Here is a 24502-nt window from a genome sequence, read left to right as displayed (position 1 = left end):
CCTCGGAACGGGGCTGGGTCTCTGCAGCCTTTTGCAAAGGGTTAAGACACAGTGTTTCTGAGGGTTTGGATTTCTGAAACAAAGCAAGAAAAAACCAGGCTTTGGAATTACATTGACCGATGGGTTCACATCATGAGTGCATGCCATCTGCTAAGTACTTAGCTTCCTGCGCCTCAGTTCTGTCCAGGAAGGCGAGAAGAGTGGTACTTGCTTCTGTGGTCTCTGCGGGAAGCAGGGTGGGAATGGCCTCCCGTTGGAGGCGGCTCAGGGCACCCACAGTGTCACAGACTTCAGAGATGCTGCTCGTCCCCATGTGATCGTGACACACTGGATGAGCCTTGGCTTGGGGACTTCTCGTCCCTAAGGAGGAGCAGCACCTGCTTTGTAGCATGGGAGGTGGGTCCGGGTGCACAGTTGCCCCCATCAGGCTGCCGCTCCGGGCAGGCAGACGCAAGATCCTTGCCAGCATTTCCCCACCCCGTGGGAAGGACGATCAGAGGAGGAGTCGGGGAGACATGAGGGATGCAGATGAGGCCCCACACTCCCGGTGTAGACACTGCAGAGTCCTGCTGCCCAGCGGTCCAGTTCTCTGTGCTGACAGCAGGTGGAGGGCGTGGGGGTGGGGGATGAAGCAGAGGCATCGCTGGGATCTTTGTTTAAACCTTTGTTAGTGTCAGGATGTCATACTAAAGCCATCAGCCAAAAGGCCAGTAAGTGCATGAATTCCAGGACATGAATAATCTGGCAGAACTGTTTTTTTCCACCATGATCAAACCAATAAAATCTATTTATTTATTTTCCCCCTAAAATGGAGTGTGTGTTATGATAGCATTTTTAAATGTGAAATACAGTAGTGAAGTTGCTTTTAGAAATATCTAAAGGCTCCTTTCATTAAAAATTTTTGCATTCTTGAGCTCTAGAGTTTTCATTTTGTGCTTCATTTAAATGAAGGTATATACCTTGCAAGCATTGCTTAAATGTTTTGGAAAAGTTGCTTCACATAAAGATAGTATTCTGTTAAAAATGTTAAATGTACTATAGCACCTGTCTTGTTTTTGGTAAATAATTGTTTTATTTCACCCTAATTTATCAAAATATTGTTCATCAATTTGTTGGTATATGAAAAAATAACATTCAGACATTAGGCGTTAAATGTTTGAAGCTTTAACATCTTCTTGGGTTGGTTTTTAGTTGACTTTTTTCCCCTGTTGGAAGAAACATTTTGATATCAAATCTCATGAAATGAGACACATTAAATTCTTCATTCATATGAAGACAGCATAAATGAAATCGCTTCTCATAAAAACGTAGTGGGTCCGAGGCTTTTATCAATTTTATGTGGTCTTTATAGATTATTAAGCCTGATAATTTACTTTATTCTAAATCACAGCATATGTGCTTGTGACTATTTTATAATAGATTCCTAAAGTTATATTGCCTAATTGAAATAATATTTAAAGTCAAATGTTTTTAATGGATTATAATTAGAAATATGTGGACAGGAGCATATGTACACTTTCTAATTTAGTTTCTTAAAATTTCAAATAAGTGTAAAATATGTTTCTACAACTCTAATGCACCATTTTCCTGGTACACGCTTTAAGGAACAGTTGCATACATACCCGTCTGTTCTCTCTAGGTTATGAGCTGCTTCATGGTAAGCAACATGCATGTGTTTGTGAGGGTAACAGTTCCAAGTGACGTCTCAGTTCTACACGTGGGCGCTCCTGTGCCCAGGTGTACTTTGTTAGCTCTGTGATCCATCATAATTGCTTCAATTTAGAAAGTGCTTTTATAGGTGGTATCACTGGGGCAGAAAACTGTAAGAGTCAGAAGCCACGTGCCCGAACCAGCTTCCACCAGAGTTGCTTTGTGACCCCGGACCTTCTTGTGGAGCCTTACCTAACTTTTCCTATAATTTAGAGAAAACTCAGTGGCAGTTTTTCAATTTTTAGTTAAATTCTCCTCAGAGGAAAGAATTGTGCAAATTAGGGTCATAATTTCACATTACCAAGACAAGAGTAACCCTTTTCCCAGGGAGTCAGGGGACTGGTGGGACGGCTTTACCACCAGGCTAATCCAGATGAGAGAGGTTAAACCAGGGACTCCGTGCTTCCTGGTTCACTAAGGACGGCTGGGGAGCGCGTCTCCCCAGCCCCTGAGCAAGTCCTGAGCTCCCCTGTGATGCCCCGGCCGGAGCCCAGCCATCATGGCCGGGGGTCAGCCCCTTGTGTAGGGGCCCCAGCACCTCCCCCAGCTGCGTCCCTGGGCCTCCTCAGGCTCTGAGGCTGCTGGCCCCTCGGCTGCCCGGGACCCATGTTCCTCTGGCAGCTACAGAGCCGGTGTCCTTTGAATTTCTGTGTTCTCTGTTTAGGTTTTGGAGTAGCCAAACCTATGCAGGGTGTTCAGTCTTTGTAAAGAATGTTGGCTTTGATTATGAAAAATTCTTTCTTCTCTAACATCTCCTGGGAAGACAGCTTTCTTCTGTTTATCCCTTAGCCTGGTTTTGAGAGGCAGTGCCTTTCCTGTAGTCTGCACCTGCAGACAGCATGTTTGTCATAAACACTGAAAATAAAGCTGTGATAACCCATCACAGGCATGTAACAACTCCGTTTAAAGGATTATTGCTAAAATTCTGGGATAGGACTCGTCTTCTTTCTCTGATTTCTACATACAGTCTTTTCCAAAGGAGCCTCATCTCTCTCTTTTCATTTTTTTCCACAGAAGGTGAACGGGCTTTGCCATCGATACCAAAGTAAGTACTGCTCTGTGTGCCTTGTTACTCCGTTGCATTAGAGACTGAAAGTCTCCGAGCTTTATTTTACATTTGCCTGAGTAATGAAATTTCTACATGTATGATTAGGAAATCAGAAAGCAAGTATTTCCAGAAAGAAATCAGTTGTAAATCATCTAAAGTATTTAGGTTTTTTGTTGTTGTTGTTGTTTTAATTCATTAATTTTTTATTGAAGGATAATTGCTTTACAAGTATTTAGGTTTAGTCAGAAGTGTAAAGTGAATCTTCCCTTGAAGTTCAGTAAGAAGCTCAAGAATAGTAGTGATAACAGGAGAGGGGTCTGTTGTTAGATGGTTACTGCAGCAACGGCAGTCTGCACAGAGACCTGAAAGTCAGTACCATTCTGGCTGTTTTACAAGTGAGTAAATTAAAGATATGCAACTTACGTTAATTTTAAAATGTGTTTGTGTCACGGATTACATAGTAGATACTTCAATCTGTAAAAGTGAAGAAGGCCCGAGCTTCTCTGTCCCCAGCCAGCGTGCTAGGGATTGGGGGGCATGTGAGAGGCAGCACGCTCAGTCAGGTATGCAGCTGGGTGCCAAGAGCTCAGAGGGAGGGACTTGAGGACACACCCCTGGTGCTGCACAGGAGCTAAGGGAGCAGAGCCTGGGCGCCTCTGACCTGTCACTCCCTCTCCTCCACTGCCAGCCCCTCCCTTTCTGCTTCCGAACTGTCAGGCCCATGCACTTCACCTACCCACTGCCCTCCCTGGTTGTTAGCTGTTAGCACCTGTCTGGGCTCTACTAGCAGACTCCTGTGTCAGGGTTCCCTGGACCACCTCGTGCAGGGATTCTCTAGAAGGAATGCCCAGGACTCGGCACATAAAGGCTCTCATGGTTGCGATGCATGACAGCCCAGGGAGAGCGCGACGGCGTGGCGTTCAGAGGGGCCGGGCAGCCCCGGGGGTCCTCTGTCAGGGGCGCAGGCAGGACACGTGGAGAGTGGTCTCCCAGGGAAGCTTGTGAGAGACTCGGCGCCCCGCCTTTATGTGGGCCTGGTCCCGTGTGCACCCTGTGCTTGGCGTGTGCCCAGATTCCAGTCTCCCAAACGGAAGGCAAGAGCTCAGCATGGGCCATATGATTTGCACCATTGGTCTCAGGACAGGGAGCTGTCCTGATCAGTAGGGATGGTGGCAGCCCTCCTTGACACCAGCCAGGGGCTAGCCTCAGAGGACAGCACCTCAGACCCCTGGCTCCCATCCTCTGCACGCCTTTGCCGGTCTTCTCTGTAGCATCGGGAGGGAGCTTTCCTCTCAAAGTCCTGTGTGGGTGCTGCTGCTCTTAGATAAATGCCCACATCCTTCAGCCGTCTGGGGAGAGGCTGTGGGGCCTCTCCAGCCTTGCTTCTGCTCCCGCGCTCAGGCTTCAGCCACACTGAACGCCCTTCGGCTCCTGGAGGCCACGTCCTTCCTTCAGCAGGGCCCTGCTCAGGTCTCACCCTGCATCACTTCATCTGAAAACCCCCCATCACCCCAGTCCCGGAAGCAGCCCTGTGTTTTTCCGTAACTTATCTGGAGTAACAGTCACCTCTCTGCTGCTCTCACTCTTGGGCTTCACTGATGGCCGGGGTCAGGGGGCCTGTAGACCTGACACAGGACAGTATGTGGCACCCAGTAGGCACACAGTAGCTGAGCAGGCAAGTGGTGGGGTGGGTGAGACCATCTCTCTCAGCTTTTAGGCATTGTTTCACAAACCCAACAACATTTAATAGATATGTATTAATGTTATGAATTAATGGATATTAACTAATTAAAATTATTAATGTTTATTATAAAATCAGGCAAGGAATTCGTGCTCATAATATCTTCAGTTGTAGAAAGTCTTTGAGAGATGACTTTGTGGATTAAATGCACAGGAATCGTAAATATAGACGTAAAAGTGAGGAATAAGGGAGTAGGTTAGAAGTGCTAACAGATACTAGAAAGGAGCAGAATTTCCACAAATCACAGAGCAGCAGACGTGTTGTTACCACTGATCAGAGAGGTGTTTGTGAGCAGGTTGATTCAGAAAAGTGCCCCAGCCCACAGCAGAGGACGACCCGGCATGCTGTCTGCGGGACAGAGGCAGAGGACCGTGGCCTGTGTATTAGGAACGTGTACCTGTGACCTCCCGATAAATGCAGTTGAGAGGGAGTTACGATCAGTCAGGTGGCTGCAGTGGAAGAGGAGCTGGTGGTTTGTTAGAACACGCTGGTTGAACTTTTATTATAGACATACCATTTCAGACGTGTAGCAAATTCAGTAAAAGAACTGATGTGTATGGCTTTGTGCTGTAAACCTTCCCCGGTCACTCAGTTGGTAAAGAATCCACCTGCAATACAGAAGACCCAGGTTCAATCCCTGGGTCAGGAAGATCCCCTGGAGAAGGGAATGGCTACCCACTCCAGTATTCTTGCCTGGAGAACCCCATGGACAGTGGAGTCTGGTGGGCTACTGTCCATGGTGTCACAGTGAGACATGACTGAGCAACTAACACTTCCTAGAGGTTGTGCAGTTGCACATTGAATATTTCTAGTTCTCAGAAGGGATATATTAAGCTCCAAGATTTCCAATATAATTTCTGTTTACTAAGGAAAATTCCTGTTCAGTATTTCTAGAGTAAATATTTATGTATTAGAAAAAAAGCTTTCTTTTATAAAAAGAGCAAAATAATTTTGACACCTGAAGACTGTAGGGTTCCTTTTTCCTCTCTGTTTTATGCTTTTTCAAAAAGTTTGAATTGAACTATACTTGGATTTTTTTTTTTTAATGTGCTTAAAACCTTTGACCAAAATATTATTTTATGTGGATGTGTGTGTAAAACACTACCATTGTTGAGCCATTTCACGAAACGAGTAAGCAGATGTGTTAACCTTGCCTGTGTCAGTCTGTAAATAATGACAGTATGTGTCACCGTCCTGCCTGCTCTTGGTCACGCTCTAAACGGCGGCAAGGCCAGTGCCGTGTCCAGAGGACTCCTCAGTCGCGGGCGTCTGCCCTTGGCAGCCCAGCATCTAAAGTGATTCAGGCCCTGTGCACTACACTCAGTAGTGTTGTGCTTCAGCGCTCCTTCCCTTGTCGGTCTGCACTTCTGGTCTTTAAAACGTTAAAGCAGGCTTTAAGGACCTCGGGTGGTAGAATCTGGTATTTCACAAAGTCCCCCTCTGGACTGTGCCGTCTCCCTGGGACGTCCTGGTTCTGGGCAGCTGGCGTGTGTGTGAATGCCAGCAGCGTGGTCTGGAGAGTGGGGCGCTCACGCTTTGCACCTCTGTTCCAGGCTGGCCAACAGCGAGAAGCAGGGCGTGCGCACCCATGCGGTCTCTGTGTCAGGTAAGAGGCCGCGCGGGCGGCAGGGGGGAGCCCACAGCGGTGGGAGGGGGCCCCATGTGTCGGACCTCTGCTCATTCTTATGAGGATTACGTCTTTCTAGGCTACCTTATGAACGTTAAAGATTAAAGTTATTTAATTTTTAAAACTTAAAAATAACTTTAAAATTTGTATAATATTACAGTAGTAGATTACTCACAAATTACTTAGAATTCCAAGTTATGTTTCAGTTTTAATGCCACGTTAATTATAGAGTGAAAATGTTTGCTTTCGAAGCTGCCATTATAATTTATGCTTGCAGTTCAGAAATTAACATAATATGCTTTGTATATTTATTATTTTTTGAAGTTCAAGAGATGTGGAATATTTTTAAACAGCTTTTTTGTTAACAATTAACATCAAATGGTGTTTGAATATAGCTTTTTAAAAAATATAGTTAAGATATTGACATAAGCATTATCTTAACTATTTACTGGTGTGATGAGCATGGTGTGCTTTCTCTGATATGTTTCTCAAAATACATGTGCCTTTTCCCCCCCATTTAAAAATGTAGAAAATAGAGGAAAGGTGGGAAAAAGCATCTTCTATGGACCCAGGTTTGGCATCTTAAAATACATATGCTAAACATGCGTATATATACATGTATATATACACATGTATATCCATATGCACACTTATATAGTATGTTCTCATCTATGTCACATTTCTAAAATAACAGATTCCTAAAACTCTACTGTCTGACAGTCTGACTTAGAAGAAGTCTAATTCTTGTTAGTTTAATTTACCTTGAGTGAATTTTTACCTAAAATTTGGTTTTGTGCATTTGCCTAGTTGATGACTGAATTATTTGTTAATGTTCCAGTGTACAAATATAATTGCTTATTCTTTTTATCATCCATAAACATCCCACAACCCCCTTCTCAAGAAATACTTCTGTTGGTATTCATGCTTTCGTGCTTAGCAGAGGTCCTGTAGTGAGGAACCTCGTGGGGCAGGTGTGGGGGGAGCCCTGCGGCTCAGGAGTCAGCCCCTTCCTGATGTGGGGAGAGGCCTGTTCAGTGCCGGAGCTTGTGCTGCCGGGCGGTGCCAGACGCCAGCAGCCTCCCCTCAGCCCAGGTGACGCGGGGGGGCTGAGTAGCTTGGCATCTCCAGTCTGTGGCGGCGCAGGAGATTTGGCAGGCAGGGAGCAGGCCCTTCAGGGTTGTGATCTAGTTGGAGAGAGAGGCCACCGCCCGCCCCAGTGGCCTGGTGGCGGAGGACTTGTCAGTATCAGAGGGTGTTTTGTGCCGTGCTCCACAGAAGAGGAGCTACCCAGCCAGCGCTGAGTCATTCCTAAGCGCTCCAGTCCTCCCCTGCTGGACTGGAAGTGAGCCTGGGTGGCCAGCTGAGAGGCACCGGTGGTCCTCACCGACCTGGGCGCCCCCGTGCTCTGCAGGCGCTCCGTGCGATGCTGAGCTGACATACCCTGCCAAGCTCATCGCAATTCCGGGTTGCGACGAAACACGACAGGCCTCACGGAAGCTTCGGGTCTCGTTTCTTCCATTTCCTCATGTCCTCAGCGTTTTTCCACAGCTGCCCGTTAAGACACTGTGGGTGTCACCTCTCCCAGCACCCCCGTCCTGATCTGCCTTCAGTGTCCTCCCCGGGCACCCTGGGCTGGAGTTCACGCTGTAGCCCCTTCTCTACAGCAGCTCTCGGGGTGCTCCCACCTTTATTGAATGTAGGTAGGCGATTCCCTTGGCAGAATCTTTCCTCAGCTCGGCCCCGAGGCTTCCCAACGTCTCTGCACAGCCTGCCCCCGTCCTCCATACGGGTCTTCACACAGTTCTGTTGAGCGTCTGGCCCCTCTGCCCGCCTCCTTCCCCCTGTAGTTCTGCTCAGACTGCTCCACCGGCCAGCACAGCCTTTTCATCATCACATGTCAAAATCTTTCCATTCTTCAGAGTCAGTGATGCTGTTCCACACCTGGCCACCACTTTGGTGGTTCACGGAACCACCAAACCTTCATTCACAGGCCACAAAGAACATTCCATGTCCCATGAATACTTAGTGACTGGACGTACCTCTTAGATTCCTGTTACTCCTTCGTCACCCCGCTCATGACTTGCTCCCTTCCATGGAGTTGGACTCACAGCATGCAAAGACTCTTGAACACGCCATCCCAGCAGTATGGCTGGCCAAGAGCTGTGCCTTGCACTTAGCTCTTAAGCTGTTAAGGTGACACCTAGATGACCAGGACTTCTGCCAAACCTCACGATTCTTTTTTATCTGGTAGCCTGGAAACCACGCAGGTGTGCTGTGGTTAACCTCAGCCACCCGCAGACTCAGTGGAGCGCCACACCGGTTCCCCATGCCATAAGCCGATCTGTCTCCAGGATGGTGGGGTGGTGGCTGAGGCTCAGCCTGACTGTGGCCAGCAGTCGTGACCTGCTTTTCTGTCATAGTCTATCCTGTCCCACCCCAGCAAACCCTGCAAGGTGGCTATTAGTCCAGTCTTAGAAATTCCATCATCAGGTGCTGCTCAGTGCCTGCTCTGTGCTAGGCATTGTTCCAGATGCTGGGGTACACTGGTGGACAGAGCAAGGTTGCTCCCGTGCGGAGCTGATGTTCTGTGCAGGAGACAGAGACGCTGAATGAAAATCAAGCAGGCAGATGGAGAGTGAGGGTAGGGGTCCAGGGACGTCCCTCTGAGCAGTTGACTGAATACAGTGAGACTTGGGGCCTGCAGACACTGTGGGACAGTGAGCGCCAGGCCCTGCAGCGGGAGCTTGGCAAACTCAGCACCAGCCAGAGAGCTGAGAGGCCAGGGCAGGGCAGGTGAGAGCATACCCAGCAGAGAGGTGACAGCTCTCTCCTTATTAGGTACTCAAGGTGCTGTGCATAGCATTAGACATTACCTTGTTAATCCCTTTGACGACCTCCCAAGGTCTTTATCGTCTCCCCATTTCACAGACAGGAGGAAAGAAATTCAGAGAGGGCTTGTTCAGTGTCACACAGCTTGAAAACGATGGAGCAAGGACTGAACTCAGGTCATTATTGCCCTCTAGGTTATGTTGCCTTTCAGTAACAATTTAAGGGAGATGACCCCAAGTACAGATGAAGAATCAGCTGGGAAGATGGAGAAAGTGGGACTTGCCTGATCCCCCTATTTTTTATACAGTCACAACTGAGAAGCTCTTCCCTAGTCTTTAAGGCTGGCTTCAGATGCCACCCCCTCCTGAAGCCCCCTCCCTGCCTACTCCAGGACCCTCCTTCCTCAGAGTTGTCTCGCCTGCCATACATGCCACTATTGTGGATAATTTTTAAATAGATACAAGCTTAGAAACCTTCTTATCCCCTAGACCACAACTCCATCATAGACAAAGACATGTTCTATTTGTCGTTACTGTCTGGGACAGAGTGCTCAGGGATTGTTTTTAGGTGAATCAGCTGCCTGAGCAAGGTGCAGAGATTGGTGCTAGGGCTTGGAGGACTGCGCTTTGGTGGGGGGACAGAGGGAGAAAGGCAGGGACCCTCAGAGTGGATAGTGGCCTCAAGAGCCGCTGGGCTTGCAGACTCCCCAAATGCTGGTCACGATGAACCCTTCTGCACGCACCCCTAGGCAGTTTGGGGCAAGGGGTCTGGAGGCCAGCCAGTGGGAAGGCTGAAGTCTGGATGTCAGCAAACAGTCCCCAGCTCATGATCATGGGTTCCAGGCCCTCCTGCGTATCTCTTTGTGAGGAAGTAGAGTTTCAGACCATTCTCAGTAGGGTCCAGTTTCAGTCCATGTTGAATATATGCAGTCTTGTTTCTGAGATCTGGAGTTTCTAACGTAAGTTTGAGATGAGCCAGTTTACAGTCCATGTCCAGTATAGGCAGTCTCGTCTCTAAGATCTAGAGTTTCGCTCTAATGTAAGCATGAGATGAGCTGGTTTATAGACATAGTCCCCAGAATAGAGCATTTCCCTGGGCACCTTCTCTGAGGACCTAGAGTCAACTTTTCTAGCCTATGTGTATGATTTTAGGAACCGTGTCTCTTCTGGAGCGCAGTTAGCAGTACGTGGAGAGGCCTTCGTTTGTCCTAAAGGGGTCTGTGTGTGTCAGAGGGGCACCTGGAGTGGGTGGGGGGTTGAGCAACATTTGTGTGGATGAAGATTCCCCGGAATGCAGGTGCTTCGTTCACTGAACGAAGCTGAATTTTAAATATTCCAAAGGTACAAACTTTGGTTTTCGGTTGGTTTTTGTGTTTCAAGGTTCTGTTTGTCTGTTTTAAATAACCAGGCCTCTAGTGAAGCAGTGGGACCTTAAGTGTAACAGAAATGCTGATGACCTGTGACAACCACTTCACTGTGCCCGTGGCTCCTGTCGCATGTCTGGGTTGTGGTAACGGGGCTGGAGATCAGGAGACCGTGTTCTCTCTTCTGTGTCTATCACCACAACCAAGGCCATGACCTTTTCCTTTTGTTAGAAATGTTTGGTTTGATTGTCTCTGCTGAGCCCTTGGTGGTGAACACGTGTATCACTCTGTAGTGATACTTGGCGATGGGATGTTTATTATAAATTAAAAAAAAATTTTTTTTTTTTTGCTTTGTAACCGATTCTTCTGGTTTAGTTGTTAACCTTGCAGCATCATTCCAGCTATTTAAAATTACATATAGTGACTGAAAATTATCCTAAACTAAAAGTTGACAAAATAAATGTCATTTGCATTAAGCTGCTTCGTTACAAATTCTAAAGCAGCTCCTTAATATATGTAGAAGTAGTTTGTGAAGTTCTGTAAAATATTAGGTGGTATATGGGTTGTTGTTCAGCCGCTAAGTCATGTCTGACTCTTTGCGACCCCATGAACTGCAGCACGCCTGGCTTCCCTGCCCTCCACCGTCTCCCAGAGTTTGTTCAAATTCATGTCCATTGAGTCAGTGATGCTATCTATAATAATTGCGTTTTTTTCTTCTTTTTTCTCATGGTCTCTGAAGCACCAAGCCTGCAATTCATTCACTGCACTGCCACTGCTTTGTAAATACAAGTAGTTACTTACCTGTGAGTGAGGCTCAGAGATTATGCACACTCGCAAGCATTGTCTTGTTTAAGCCTCAGGACAGTCTTCCTCCTTTTCCCACTTTACAGGTGAGCTAGGGTGGTGAGGTGTGGCTCACGTAGCTAGCCAAAGCAGAGAGCCTGGTGGAAACTCAGATCTGGGCTCTGAAACCCACTGTCTTCTCATCACATTACACCGAGATGTTGGAAGGCAGGAGGTGTCGGTGTGAGAAGGGAGGAGTATTTTCCTGGAAGAGTCTGAGTCCGATTTCAGGGTGGTTTTTCTTCTATTTATCAGGAATAGCAATAGCATAGTGTTGACTCATTTCTGACTGTTCTGTTGGAATCCAAATATCTGCCCTACCTTCCAAGTTTGAATGAGTTTTTTTCGTCTGGTTTACAGCCTAGTTTCACTTTTGGTAACTGATTTAGAAGGTAGTCTCCATCTATACTGAAAGCTTGATTTTAAGTGAAAGCTTTCAGGAATTGTTTAAGTGCCCTAATTTAGAGTACTGTCGCCTAGTACAGGGGTCCCCAAGCCCCCGGACTGCGGACCAGTCCCGGTCCTTGGGTCCTCAGCTTGTTAGGAACCAGGAAAAGGTGAGCCGCAGGCAAGGGAGCCAGGCTTCACCTTCTGCCCCGCTTCACTCAAATGACCGCCTGTTGTCACCCCCTCCCTTTGAGTCATAGAAATACCGTCTCCCTTAAATCTAGTTCTTGTCCAAAAAAGTTGGAGATTGCTGGCCTATTACCTGTGAGGCTAATTTTTGTAAATTATGTGTCTTATGACATAATTTAATCAAACTAATGCAACTGATGGTTTTTATGTGCACTGGTGGCTTACCTGGTAAAGAATCCGCCTGCAGTGAGGGAGACCTGGGTTCAGTTCCTGGGTTGGGAGGATCCCCTGGAGAAGGGAATGGCTACCCACTCCAGTATTCTGTCCTGGAGACTTCCACGGACAGAAGTCCACAGGGTCACAAAGAGTTGGACATGACTGAGCAACTTTCATTCACCCACTTATGTGGTAAGTATTGGGGGTTTGACATATTCACAGTACTTGTCTTACTGGAAATGCTTCTGATTCCGACAATCATAACTAGAGTCCTGCGGTCAGTGTGGGGTTAGGAGAGATGTTTAGAGGTCTCTGGCTGGGTGGGGGCAGGGTGACTGATTGTGTTGTACCTGAATGAGGAAGTCGTGATTGGCAGAATACCTTTGCCCCCCGCCCCGTGCTGTCTCCTTCCTCCCAGGACCCCTCCTCGCACCATTGTTACAGCGTCTGGACTCCCTTTGCCTCTCTTGAGATTGGAGGCTGCTGCCTGATTGCGGCCCTCTCCTCTCTGGCTTCTGCAGGAGTCCCATGGGTTCTGAACTACCCACAGCGTGTGTTGTAGGCTAATGCCCTGAAGAAGCACCCAGAGCCAGGCTGGCTTCCCGCTCCTTAGCTGCAGGCTGGAGATGGGCAGACACATGTAGGACCCCCAGCGGGGACACTTTCAGATGAAAAAGAATCCGAATGAGATCGGAGCAGTCATGAGTGCAACAGAAATTTACAGAGGATATTTACTCGGGTAAACTTGCAGGCCACAGATCTGCCCTCAGGCCCTGTGGACGCAGTCTCCAGAGTAGAGTGTGCCTGCTGCTCCTTGTTGGCCCCTCTCAGTGAGGGGCTGTGTGCTGCCTCTTCCTCAAGAGCACTCGGACCTGTGTGTTCCAAGCTCTGGCCTGGAGGAAAGCGTCCCTCACGGTGGCCAGGGTTTGGGAGTATTTGGCTGATGAGCCATCTTATTCTCCTTGCTCCTGAGAAATCTGTATGCAGGTCAAGAAGCAACAGTTAGAACTGGACATGGAATAACAGACAGCTTCCAAATCGGGAAAGGAGTACGTCAAGCCTGTATATTGTCACCCTGCTTATTTAACTTATATGCAGAGTACATCATGCGAAATGCCAGGCTGGATGAAGCACAAGCTGGAATCAAGATTGCCAGGAGAAATATCAATAACCTCAGATACCCAGATGACACCACCCTTATGGCAAAAAGCAAAGAACTAAAGAGCCTCTTGATGGTAGTGAAAGAGGAGAGTGAAAAGTTGCATTAAAACTCAATATTCGGAAAACTAAGATCATGGCATCCGGTCCCATCACCTCATGGCAAATAGATGGGGAAACAATTGAAACAGTGACAGACTTTATTTCGGGGAGCTCCAAAATCACTGCATATGGTGACTGCAGCCATAAAATTAAAAGACGCTTCCTCCTTGGAAGAAAAGCTATGACCATCCTAAGTAGCATATTAAAAAACAGAGACATTACTTTACCAACAAAGGTCCATCTAGTCAAGGCTATGGTTTTTCCAGTAGTCATGTATGGATGTGAAAGTTGGACTATAAAGAAAGCTGAGCACCAAAGAATTGATGCTTTTGAACTGTAGTGTCGGAGAAGACTTTTGAGAGTCCCTTGGACTGCAAGGAGAGCCAACCAGTCCATCCTAAAGGAGATCAGTCCTGAATATTCATTGGAAGGACTGATGCTGAAGCTGAAACTCCAGTGCTTTGGCCACCTGATGGTGAAGAGCTGACTCATTGGAAGATATCCTGATACTGGGAAAGATTGAAGGCGGGAGGAGAAGGGGACAACAGAGGATGAGATGGATGGATGGCATCACCGATGCGATGGACGTGAGTTTGAGCAAGCTCCGGGAGTTGGTGATGGACAGGGAATCCTGGCCGGCTGCAATCCATGGGGTTGCAAAGAGTCAGACACGGCTAAGCGACTGAACTGAACTGAATGAATAAACTTTGATAATCTTAAAATTTATTATTATTAATACAAGAAGCCCAAGTATCATCGTATTAAATATAAAAACAGATATTGTCCAAAGACCCAATTTTGGGGATTGGTTGTTTTTTATTTTATTTTATTTTTTTTTTCATTCATAGAGAAAAATTTTAAAGGAAGGCTTGAAACTTTTAAAATATAAATTCCGGAATTTGACCTCATGGCTTTCTAGTCATGTGTCATGGATGCATAATAATTGTGGAATTTATTAAAAATCAAACTGCATTATATAAGATAAAATGTATATATTTTTACATGCAAGGGATCATGTGAATGAATGGATATTGTGCTTTTGAATTTTTAGCTTTTTAACTCTTTATCCTGGGAATTTCCAAATATAATACAGAAGTAGAGAGAGTAGAACTAGGTAGTGAATCTCCAGATACTCATCACCCAGATTCAGTAACTAAAATCCAGTCACTTCATCCCTGCCTCCAGCCTCTTATTCCTCATTGATTGTCTTCCCTCATAGCTCAGTTGGTAAAGAGTCTGCCTGCAACGCAGGAGACCTGGATTCGATCCCTGGGTCGGGAAGATCCCCTGGAGAAGGAAATGGCAACCTACTCCAATATTCTTGCCTGGAGAGTCCCATGGACAGAGGAGCCTAACAGACTATAGTCCATGGACTCGCAAAGACTCGGACACAACTTAGAGACTAAACCACCGCCCCCGATTGTCTTAAAGCACCTCTAAGGCATAGTCATCTGTAAGTGTTTCTAGAAGATGAAGACTTTTTAAAAGCAGTTTTATTATACTGTAAGAAAGCTAACAGTAATTCCTTAATGCCAACTGTCCAGTCCGTGTTGCGATTCCTTGGTTTTAAGGCATTGTCCCACTTGGTGTCGTCCAGGCGGGGGTCAGACCAGCGGTGCTGGGTGAGCTTGGCTGTGTGCTCCTCCAGTCTCTGTGCACTGTCTGTATTTATCTGTGGAGGAAATCACGTCCCTCACACTGCGCCCCACGCCCTGAGTCTGGCCGATTGCAGTTCTGTGACGCTGTGCTGAGCAGGTCGCTCTCTGACCCCTGTATTCCTGAATTTCCTGTACTCTGGTCGTTAAGGTTGAGAGGAGTTTGGTCAGGGAGTTGGGTATGGGCTGAGGGAGGCAGGTGGGCAGATCTCAAGGACTCACGTTGTTGAGATCACAACACACCCTGCGGAAATGTGACCAAATTGTTCCCATTTTTCTCATTTCCGCTCCTAACGTGGACTGATGGCAGCAAGCTGCCGCCATCCTCATCCTGACCCTGCCCTCCCCGGGCCCACCCCTGGAGTCCTCACCTTTGTTGACGGGAGCCTGTGGAGCCGCGTCTTCTCCGTCACGTGGCGTTGCCCGTGCCTATCAGAGGGCTGGGCCGCCCTTGTACTGACCCCACTGCCACGTGTCCGCTGCCGCCCTCGCCGCATTGCAGCTGCCATGTCTCCAGCTCCAGGAGGGCTGGCGTGCGTCTAGTTCATCCAGCAAGTGCCTGATGCCTGACAGAGAGTTGGCTTTCAAGAGAGTTTTCAGTACATGAATGACAGTGAATGAGGAGCGGATGCTGGTAGACGGAGGGCTTCGGAGCCTTGTGTTCAGATACCCTGGCTCCAGTTTTTTATGTGAAAGCAGTTTATTTGAGGTGTACACTTAAGGTCTGTGTCTTTGCTGATGGTTTGGGGGAAAGTGCTGGTAAAGCTCTTTTACAAATCAAGAGCTGCTAGTTCTCCACACTGTTCTCTTTGAGGTTGAACGTTAGCTGCTCACGAGAGCCTGTGTCCGTCGGTCTTTGTTGCTTGTGCCGTTGTGTGTCAGCTTTATTCTTCGTAAAGGCATCTGTACCTTTGCTCGCTCCGCTGGCTTTGGATCTGGCCGACCTCTTCATGTCTCGCTGAAAGTTTCAGTATCTAGTGCTACTCTTTCCTAAGACGGAAAACTGCATTTTAAAATATTAATATGTCTCTCAAGTCAATTATATTAAGAAATCAAGTGTACCAGTAGTCACATAAAAGCATTGCAACTTTGTACTTGTCTTTATAGCTATGCTTTACAATGTAACATAAGTTTTCTCTGGTATTGAAATAATGTGTTTCTGTTTTTCTCTTCCCTTCTCCTGCCTCTGTATAAGGAGTCAGTCACTGCCATCCTAAGGTTAAGAAGGCTAGGCGCTTCCTCCCCTTGGTCTTCTGTGCCCACGAACCTTCTTCTGCGGGTACTGCACTCAGCTTTTGCACAGGCTCTCCTCTTAACCGCAGCTGATCACAGCGGCCAGGCGGCAGCCTAACGATGCTTGTAGATGGTGCCTGCCCCGGGGTCAGTGCAGTGCTGCCCGGCAGGGGCTGTGGGCTGGGGTTCAAGGTGACTGTCTGTGGGCCGTCCTGATAGAAGACTCTGTTTGCCTGTTCACTGGTGTTTAAATGCATGACAGGGCGAGGAGTCTTCTTCCTGTGTGATCTCAGTGTTTTCCCAAAGGGGCCGGCAGGTACCACACCTTTGCCTCGTGGGTATCCTAACACGGCATGTGAGTGATGGAGGAGGATGGTCCCAGTGAGCCCCGGGGTCTCCTCACCTGCTTCGTGGGCAGATACTCAGGGATGCTGCAGAGGACGGGCAGCCAGGGCCCCGGGAGCGTTATCTAGGAGAGGGAGATGGTGAGGGTGTAGCAACCAGGACGGTCCTTCTGCAGACGCTGTGTAGATGTGAGTGGAAGTGCATCGGCAGAGCCCCAGGAGGAGCGGCGGGAGCCCCGGGGCTCCCTGCGGAGGCCTTCTGAGGGCTGTTCCCTGCGCACCCACTAATGACCCGTGATTCCCATCTCTGTCCAAGAGGATGCATATTCCTTTGAGGATAGTAGACTTGTCTTTAACATTTAACGGTGAGAAGCAATCAAATTAGCTTTGCTTAATGCGGCAGAAATGCACCTAAACTGCTGTTTTCCTGGGGTAATGTGAGGAGGCTTCACACTCGCACTAATGCCCTCAAGTCAAGTAAACACGCTGACTCCTCCATCCTGCCGTCTTTCTTTTACCTTCTGAATTAGACTGGGGTGGGGCTGGTTTTTGTGTTTTCCTTACACTTTGATTTGCTTGTCATTTTAATAGTGTTTTCCCTTCTCTCCCCCTCCCTTCCTCTTTCTCCTCCCCTCCCCTTTCCCTTCCTCTCCCTTTCTTTGCATGCCACCCGGATCCACAGATGAAATTAGTGGGGACGGTAATATTTATTTTCACGTTTGTGTTACTAATGTGAGATGATTATTTATGGATATAAATACCACTCAGTTTTTAATGAAAGGCAAAATGTGGCTTAGATCCAACAGAGCATGTGTGAAACCAGTGATGGTGTGAACCGGTGATCTCTTTAGAGTTGCTCAGGGCTTCAACCGAAGAAGGGTCACTGTCGGCTTCTTTACCACGTCTCACTGGTAAACTTGAGTTGTGCATGTTCATAGAGAATTTTAGGGATCTCATTATTAGAACTAGAGGTAAAGGGAAATTGTCAAAACTGTTTGATTCCTCAGTAAATGGGAGAGGGTCACACACTTTGCCACATTCGTGTGTATAGTTGGGAGTGGCGTGGCAGGAAGGAAAGGAGGAAAAGTGATTTCTAAGAGTCACAGAGACTGAAGCAACTGCGGAACTGTCTGCAGCGGTTGTTTTTCAGGCAGCCGAGGACACCGCTCCATAAACTGGAAAGTTAAAAGTCGCGTGCAGTGTCTTGTTTTCATTTCCCTTGTGTGCTGCCTGCATGAAGCTTTGTACTCTTTTATAATAAGGAGTGAGATTTTATAAACTAAAATTAAGGGAGACTACACTTTTCCTCACTATTCAATGAGAAAAATGCTTTGACTGAAGCTTCCGTCTGTGCTCCTGCCTGTCGGGTTGGTGACGTGATCCTTATGAGCAAAGTGCTTGCAGCGAAAGGGCTGAGGTACGTGTGATGGGGAGGGTGTCTGCCTCCCGGGCCTTGCAGCCGGAAGCTCTGCGCTCTGTGTCCCGGCTGATTGCTTGGTGGTGGCTGGCTGGAAGCTCCTCCGTGGAGGGTTCCCTGTGTGTCTGCCCTTTATCTGTGTGACTGGCGAGTCCCCCAGCAGGGATTCCGAGTGTAGCTAGGTGTTGTCTTCACTGGTGAGCAGAGGGGTGAGAGACTGACTGTCCAGGGCTGCTGGATGGGTGGCAGGGCCCAGGCTCCAGCCTCGCCAGCTCGCCAGTTGGGTGACGTGCAGCAAAGCACTTGCCCCCTGGAGTCTTCATGTGTAGAAGGCCTCGGAGGTGGTTTGAGGATTACTGTGAAAACATACAAATTTAAACAGATGAGTACAAGCAAGTGGTTATTACCACGTTGTTTATCTAAAGAAAACTTTTTGGTGCATTTTCCCCACATTTGGATTTCCCAGTACTATGAATCAGGGTGAGTATTATCCTTATTTTACAGGTGAATCTGCTGAGCCCTAAGGGTTTAATCCCTGAGTCTAAGGCAGGGATCCACAAACTAAGGCCCAAAGTCCAATTATAGCCCACCCCTGTTTCTGTATTGCTCCTTGAGCTAAAAAGGATTATTATGAATTTTTTTATTATGTATTTTTAAATGGCTGAGAGGAAAATCAAAGAATGTGGCATCAAAACTATGTGAAATTCAGATTTCCGTGTCCATCAGTAAGTTTCACTGGAACACAGTTATACCTTCAGTCATGACCAGTCTGCTCACCCCTGCAATTTAAGCGGCAGAGTTAAGTGGTTGCAGTGGAGACTGTGAGCAGCAAGTCTAAAATACCTACTCTCTGACCTTGTACAGAAAAAGTGTGCCGACCCTGGTGCAGGTGACAGAGCTGGTTAACGTCACAGAGCAAAGCAGCACCCTTCCTGGCTTCCTGAAGGCCCTCCTCCCCCGGCCCCCACCCCCTCCGCCTGCTGTCCGTGTGGCCTCCCAAGGCTGACCGCAGGTTCGCCTGTCCAGGTGGTGTGAGGAGCTGTGATCGCTCAGTCGCACTGCACTGCTGGGCAGTGGCGTCCCCCTGCACGTGCTGCTCTGGGGGTGGTGCGTCCTCAGGCCCCCCGAGGGCAACAGGCCCGGCCAGTGTAGGTGGGGGCAGACTCGCACCGCCCGCCCCCTTCCCCACCAGGGGACTGAGGGCACCCGGGAGGTTGGTGGGCTGCAGATCCTGGTCCAGTTCTGATATTTACAGCCAAGTGTCCGCTGCCCCCTCCCTCCTGCTCTCCAGACTGGCCCTTCCCAGGGACTCCAGAGGCATCAGGCCTTTGGGTGACAGAGCAGAACCCGTGTGCGTGTCCAGGTTTCTGGAGCGACTTTACTAGGTCTCACTCACCATCTTTGAGAATGAGAACTTGATACTTTTCTCTCCTCATTTCAGTTGTCAGTTTCTGTCCTTTTAACATGTCTTCCCATCATTTTTATTTTACCACATACTGTGAAACCAAACACTGTAAATTACAGTGTTATCCAGGGTTTCAGAGGTCACCATTTTTCAAAGTATTTATTTTGAAATATTCAACTCATGGTCTGAAAAACCTTTCGGATTACAGTGTTACCCATGGTTTCAGAGGCCTCCATTTTTCAGAGTGTTCATTTTGAAATATTCAACTCATGGTCTGAAATTGTCTCCCAAGTACACAGACCCACAAAAGCCTACCTGGGCACAGCCCTGGAGCAAAGCTGGAGCCACATCGGGGGTGAAGTCCCCAAGCACACTTAGGAGAGCGTGCTGAGGTCTCAAGACGCAGGGGGTCTGGTCTCACAAGACGAAGCCCCCAGAAACGCGGAAGGTGACAAAGAGCAGAGCTCAGAACACAGTGGCCCGGGCGCCCTCCTACAGGGCCCCTCCAGTGCCTCTGGGGGCCTCGGGTTCCAGCCTGGGAAACAGGATGATGAGAGCGGGACCCACCATGTACGATTTTCCCGAGGTTAAGCAGTGGTGTGTGTATTGTTTGTGATGGTGTCTGGCAGGTGCCCAGGTCTCCGTTAGCCGTGGCCACCATGATTAAGTGGAGCACACACAGCTCTTCCCTTCATTTGTGCCGAGATCTTTCAACCTGCCTCCTTTTCCCTTATGTTTTCCTCCTACCATATTTGGGAGCCAGATGGTTTCAGAGTGGACTCCAGTTGTTCAGGGACCGTTGAGTATGTAAAAGTGCCTCTCATATCAGTGTTGTACTAGCCCATCATCCTAAAAACCAGGAAAGAAAAATGGAAAGTAGAACAGTTCCATATCAAGAGTTCTTGGGGAAATCCACCAAGTATCTCACTTGAAAAGCCTTACGTAGAAGGTCACGGTAAACCTTCGTAGGTGCGTGTGCCTTCACCAGTGTTGGCCCTGCCCCGTGAGAACCAGCCTGAGAAGAACACAGCAGCGAGAGCTCCCTGTTCACCTGGTGTCACAGTATCCACACCCACATTCATCACGAGTGATGCCCGGGTGTTTTGGATAATCCCCAGAGCTTTTTTTGTAGCATTCACATCGCACCAAGACACAAAAACTGCAGACTCTTTCTTGTGATGGTGTAAACGAAAGTGTATGCAGCTTGTTTTTTTCCCAAATCAGTTTTGTGTGCCAGCCTGATGTATGAGCCTTCTTCTTCTTTCTCCCTGAGAACAGTTCAGAGGTTGTCTCTTTGCTGAGGGTTTTATAAAAAGAGGCAGTCCTGGGAGCCGCTGCAGCCCCACCCAGAGGGCTCCTGCCAGTGAGGCCTCAGAAGCAGAGGGCACCAAGGAGATCGCAGCCCTCAGTCACCTGTTGTCTTCAGGGCCCACTGCAGCTTGATGTGTGTCTCTGTGATCCTCATGACAACCCCCGCAGGTGGACGTGTTCTCATCGGACACGTGAGGGCACCCCTGAAGCACAGACTGGGCTGTGGGTGCCCGCGTGCAGCTCTGCCTGGCCTGTCCCCCCTGCCTCAGGCTCGCGGCCCCCCTTGTGTGCCTGGAGTGCATGCCTTGTTTCTGTTCAGTGAGCGCTCACCCAGCGCCTCCCCAGTGCCGGCTCTTGTTTGCAGGCTGAGAACAGGACAGTGGATGAGCTGCAGCAGGGCCCGCTGCCCGGGGGCTCCACTCCCAAGAGCCAGAGGACCAGCGGAGAGCTGGTAGTGACGGGCCCTGAGCAGAGCACGTCGGGCAGCGCGATTGAGAGTGGCTGGGGGCCAGGAGGGGTCTCTGAGCAGGTGGCAGACACTGTTCTTTAAGGGAAATGAAGGACAGGCCGACAGGGGCCCCGGCGGCCCTGGGAAGCCCACTGAGTCCTGGGCCCCTGACATCTTAGTGGAGCCGAGAGCCCAGGGCAGGGGCTGATGATGACTCCAGGGCAGCTCTGGTAACAGGGCGGCTGGGGGAGGGAGGCACAGCCAGAGTTCTGGGCAGTTTTGCAGCAGATTCCAGCCTCCTCAGGGTCAGCTAATGTGTTTTGCCTCCAAGGGGGGTGGGTGTGTGGTGTATGTGAAAGAGGACCGTGGGGGTGGGTCTCTGGGTGCAGGAGATCAAGTCGCCACGTTGCCGACAGTGTGGACGTTTGAGGTCCGCCTGTGTGGCCTTAGCCTGACACGGTCCCCCACTTAGTCCCTCTTCCTCACCCCAGCCTTGGCGGCACACTCTGTCCCCAAATTTCATTTCACAGTTTCCGCCCAGCCACCTTACACAAAAGCAAGACTGCGGACCTAGAAACCACCACCACTCCTGGTATCCACTGAGAACAGGATGTCCTGAGAACAGGATAGGAGAGAGAAATGTAGGAATGTAAGGTGTGGGATAGATTAAATAATTTTTTTCTTTAATCCTGAAAGTAGTAATATTTATAAACACGTAAGAATAACATAAATTATCCACCTGTCATACAGGGCTTAGGAATAGGTCACATTTGCCAAATACCTAAAGGAATGCCTGTTTATGGACTTTATGTTCTGTCAGTTGAATTTGTTGTTACTTGAATTACTTTTAATGATGATGACCAATTGAGAAATGAATTCTTCGAACTACTTTTACATTTGATCTCAGTTGTTAGCATAGCAGTATGCAGAACAGTTGATGTTCTAGTGACTATAAACAGTATATAGTCTCTATTGTCTTTGGTTTCTATAATTTTAATATCTGAATGAAGTGATAATGACAGCACAGAAGAGAGGCCTTTTAATTCTTTAGAACTTATAGCCTCCTCTCCTGGCCCAGCAGCTTAAACCCTGTGCACAGAGCTACTCAAGGTTTTCCTCTTTCCAGTACGAGAAAAACAGAGAAGACCCGAGTGATTTTCCAGTGTAATTATTATCCAAGTGAGTGCGTGTTTTCCTCAAAAGGAGTTTTCCCGCCATTAATATGGAGATGGGTCGTTAAGTTCCTGCATTACGGAGAGGAATTGGTGGAAGCATTGGAACTTACACCAGAGAAGAACTCGATTTCTATGCTATTCTGATTTTATTATTTTTGACACATCTTTTACCCTTTTGACATGAATAGACACTGTTCAGATATCTGAGTGAAAAGTTACAAGAGCAATTCCTGGGTTGCTTTCACCCTGAACAGATAAAGTAAGGTATCTCAAACGTCCACATGCCATTTTGTTTTCTGAAGAACATGGAGAATATGCTGTGAGGTCTGGTTGCGAATGAAGTCTGAGCTGTGCTTGGAGAAGCCCCAGCAGACGGCGGTGGGGCTCTACGCCTGTGCTGGGTGTAGGGAGGCGGGCTTCACAGTCAGCCCAGCCGCTTGGTGCGTTTGAGTCGTGCACACAGTCGTTTCCTGTCTTCTGTTTTCCACAAGGGTTTTCTGTGTCAGTCTGTGTGCTCTCTGAGGAACAAGTCTGTGTATTATGACATGGTGGACCATGATGTCACCTTTATTTCCATAAATGACTCATGTGTGCACAAAAATTGAGTCATAGTGTTGTAAGAATATGTCAGCATAGCAGGGGATGCAGGCAGATCATTTTGCCTTCTCAAATTAGTTCAAGGCCAGGGGGTCGGAGATTTAACCTCTTCCAACATACATGTTTCCTGTCCTACAGAAACGGACGATTATGCCGAGATCATAGATGAAGAGGACACTTACACCATGCCCTCCAGTGAGTAGCTTTTGGTTTTGCTCCTGTTCAAATTTGACAGAGTTTTAAATATCTTGTGTTTAAATGTTTTAGATGTTTATTGTCCTTTTAATAGCTTATTGAGTTCGTAGTAGAAATACTCTCTGCAGCCTTCCGTGCCCACTGCCAGGTCAGAAGCCTGAAACTCAAATATCTATCGTAAGTCAGTTCAGTTATGGGGATTTTGTAATCTTGTCTTCTTGCTCTGTGATAATATATAACCTTTAATGATTAAAGCATTTCCTGTCTGTAGGAAATTAGTATTTAAACACACACACACACATACAGTTCTTTGAATGCACACCTTTTAATGAATCACATTTCCCCTCTGAGGTTTCATTTCTTATTGCCCTTGACTAAGCAATTACAAAGAGCTTCCTGCGTCCAGTCCTTCCAGCTTGGGGTGGGAGGTGTGGGGAGAGCAGGATTCCTCGCCGCCCCTCGCCCCCGCAGCAGCCCGGCAGTGTCGCCTCTGCTTCTCTGCCGTGCGGCAAGCTGGTGAGGAGGGCCTGGGAACCCCAGCTCTCCAGGTGGGGTGTATATAGTCCCAGCTCTGGAAAATTTCAAGGGCGTGTCTCAATTAAAAAAAAAAGTTAACCCTACCTGTAAAAGAGGCCTGACTAGGAGTCCTCCTTAAGCCTTCGAGGCCTAATAATTCAGCATCTAATATCCTGGTTTTAGTAAAGCTCTGTGTGTTTGTAAAATGTTTCAGGTGCTTTACCCTGTTGTATAAATATTTTGAAAGTTGTTCTCAATAGATTTCCTACACATGTTGAGATATACCAAAATAGAGAGAAATAGCCCAGTCCAACTCAACCCTGTGGGTATCCTGTGGGGAAAAAGGTGGGGGTGGGGGAGCTGAACTTCTTTCTAAGGGCTCCTGGGTTGGTGATTTGAAACGGAGGCAAGAGTTGAGACTTAAATGGGTTTACTGTGACTCACGGTAGCAATTTGGAGAAATGTTTAAATTTTGGTTTCAAGGTTTGGTTAGCCACTTAGTCTTTTGTACATTCTTGCAGACTATCCAAATTTTAATTAGTATATTATTCATAGTTGAGTAGTAGATGTCCAACATGCTTTTATCTAAACCCCAGAAAAATGGGTTATCGTATAAGGAGTTTGTGGGATAGAAATGCAAAGCACTGTGTATCACATTGCGTTAGCTTGAGGATATTGTGTTGTCACTTGTGTTTGGTCCTCTTTTTTGACTCATGTTAGTAGTCAAAATATTTGACAAAGTAAATATTGAAATGTACTCTCCGAGTTTGTTGTTGTTAACCTGATTGCTATTAGTTATTTCTAAGCAAGGTCTTCACTTTTTTTCTCTCTTAATTGCTATACAGAAAGCTATGGAATAGATGAAGGTAACAGGATTCCTTTAAAATAACTGCATTTGCTTGCAATTGCAACCCATGGAATGATACGGGATGTCTCAGTTTCCAGTTAACTTTTATTTTTAAACTTTTTCATTGGTTTACTCATGCTGTTAAA

The 24502-nt window shown here is 47.7% G+C and overlaps 1 protein-coding gene across 26 annotated transcripts in view; it reads left to right on the top strand.

Moving 5' to 3' along the window:
* PTK2 (protein tyrosine kinase 2) overlaps positions 1-24502 on the top strand; it is a 193353-nt gene that overhangs the window by 117200 nt on the left and 51651 nt on the right. For 13 of the 26 annotated variants that reach the window (XM_044928887.2, XM_044928886.2, XM_044928883.2 and 10 more), the window contains 6 exons: positions 2725-2755; positions 6053-6105; positions 16064-16147; positions 17128-17145; positions 22937-22993; positions 24355-24375. In XM_044928887.2, coding sequence (XP_044784822.2) covers positions 2725-2755; positions 6053-6105; positions 16064-16147; positions 17128-17145; positions 22937-22993; positions 24355-24375 — 264 coding nt within the window. The remainder of the gene's footprint in view (positions 1-2724; positions 2756-6052; positions 6106-16063; positions 16148-17127; positions 17146-22936; positions 22994-24354; positions 24376-24502) is intronic. The other 13 variants (XM_044928888.2, XM_044928882.2, XM_025264807.3 and 10 more) reach the window with 5 other exon arrangements.

This window comes from Bubalus bubalis, chromosome 15 (assembly GCF_019923935.1).
Source record: "Bubalus bubalis isolate 160015118507 breed Murrah chromosome 15, NDDB_SH_1, whole genome shotgun sequence".
NCBI classification, from domain to species: domain Eukaryota; kingdom Metazoa; phylum Chordata; class Mammalia; order Artiodactyla; family Bovidae; genus Bubalus; species Bubalus bubalis.
The sequence above is the reverse complement of the archived record's forward strand: the minus strand, read 5'-3'. Positions and strand labels throughout refer to the sequence as shown.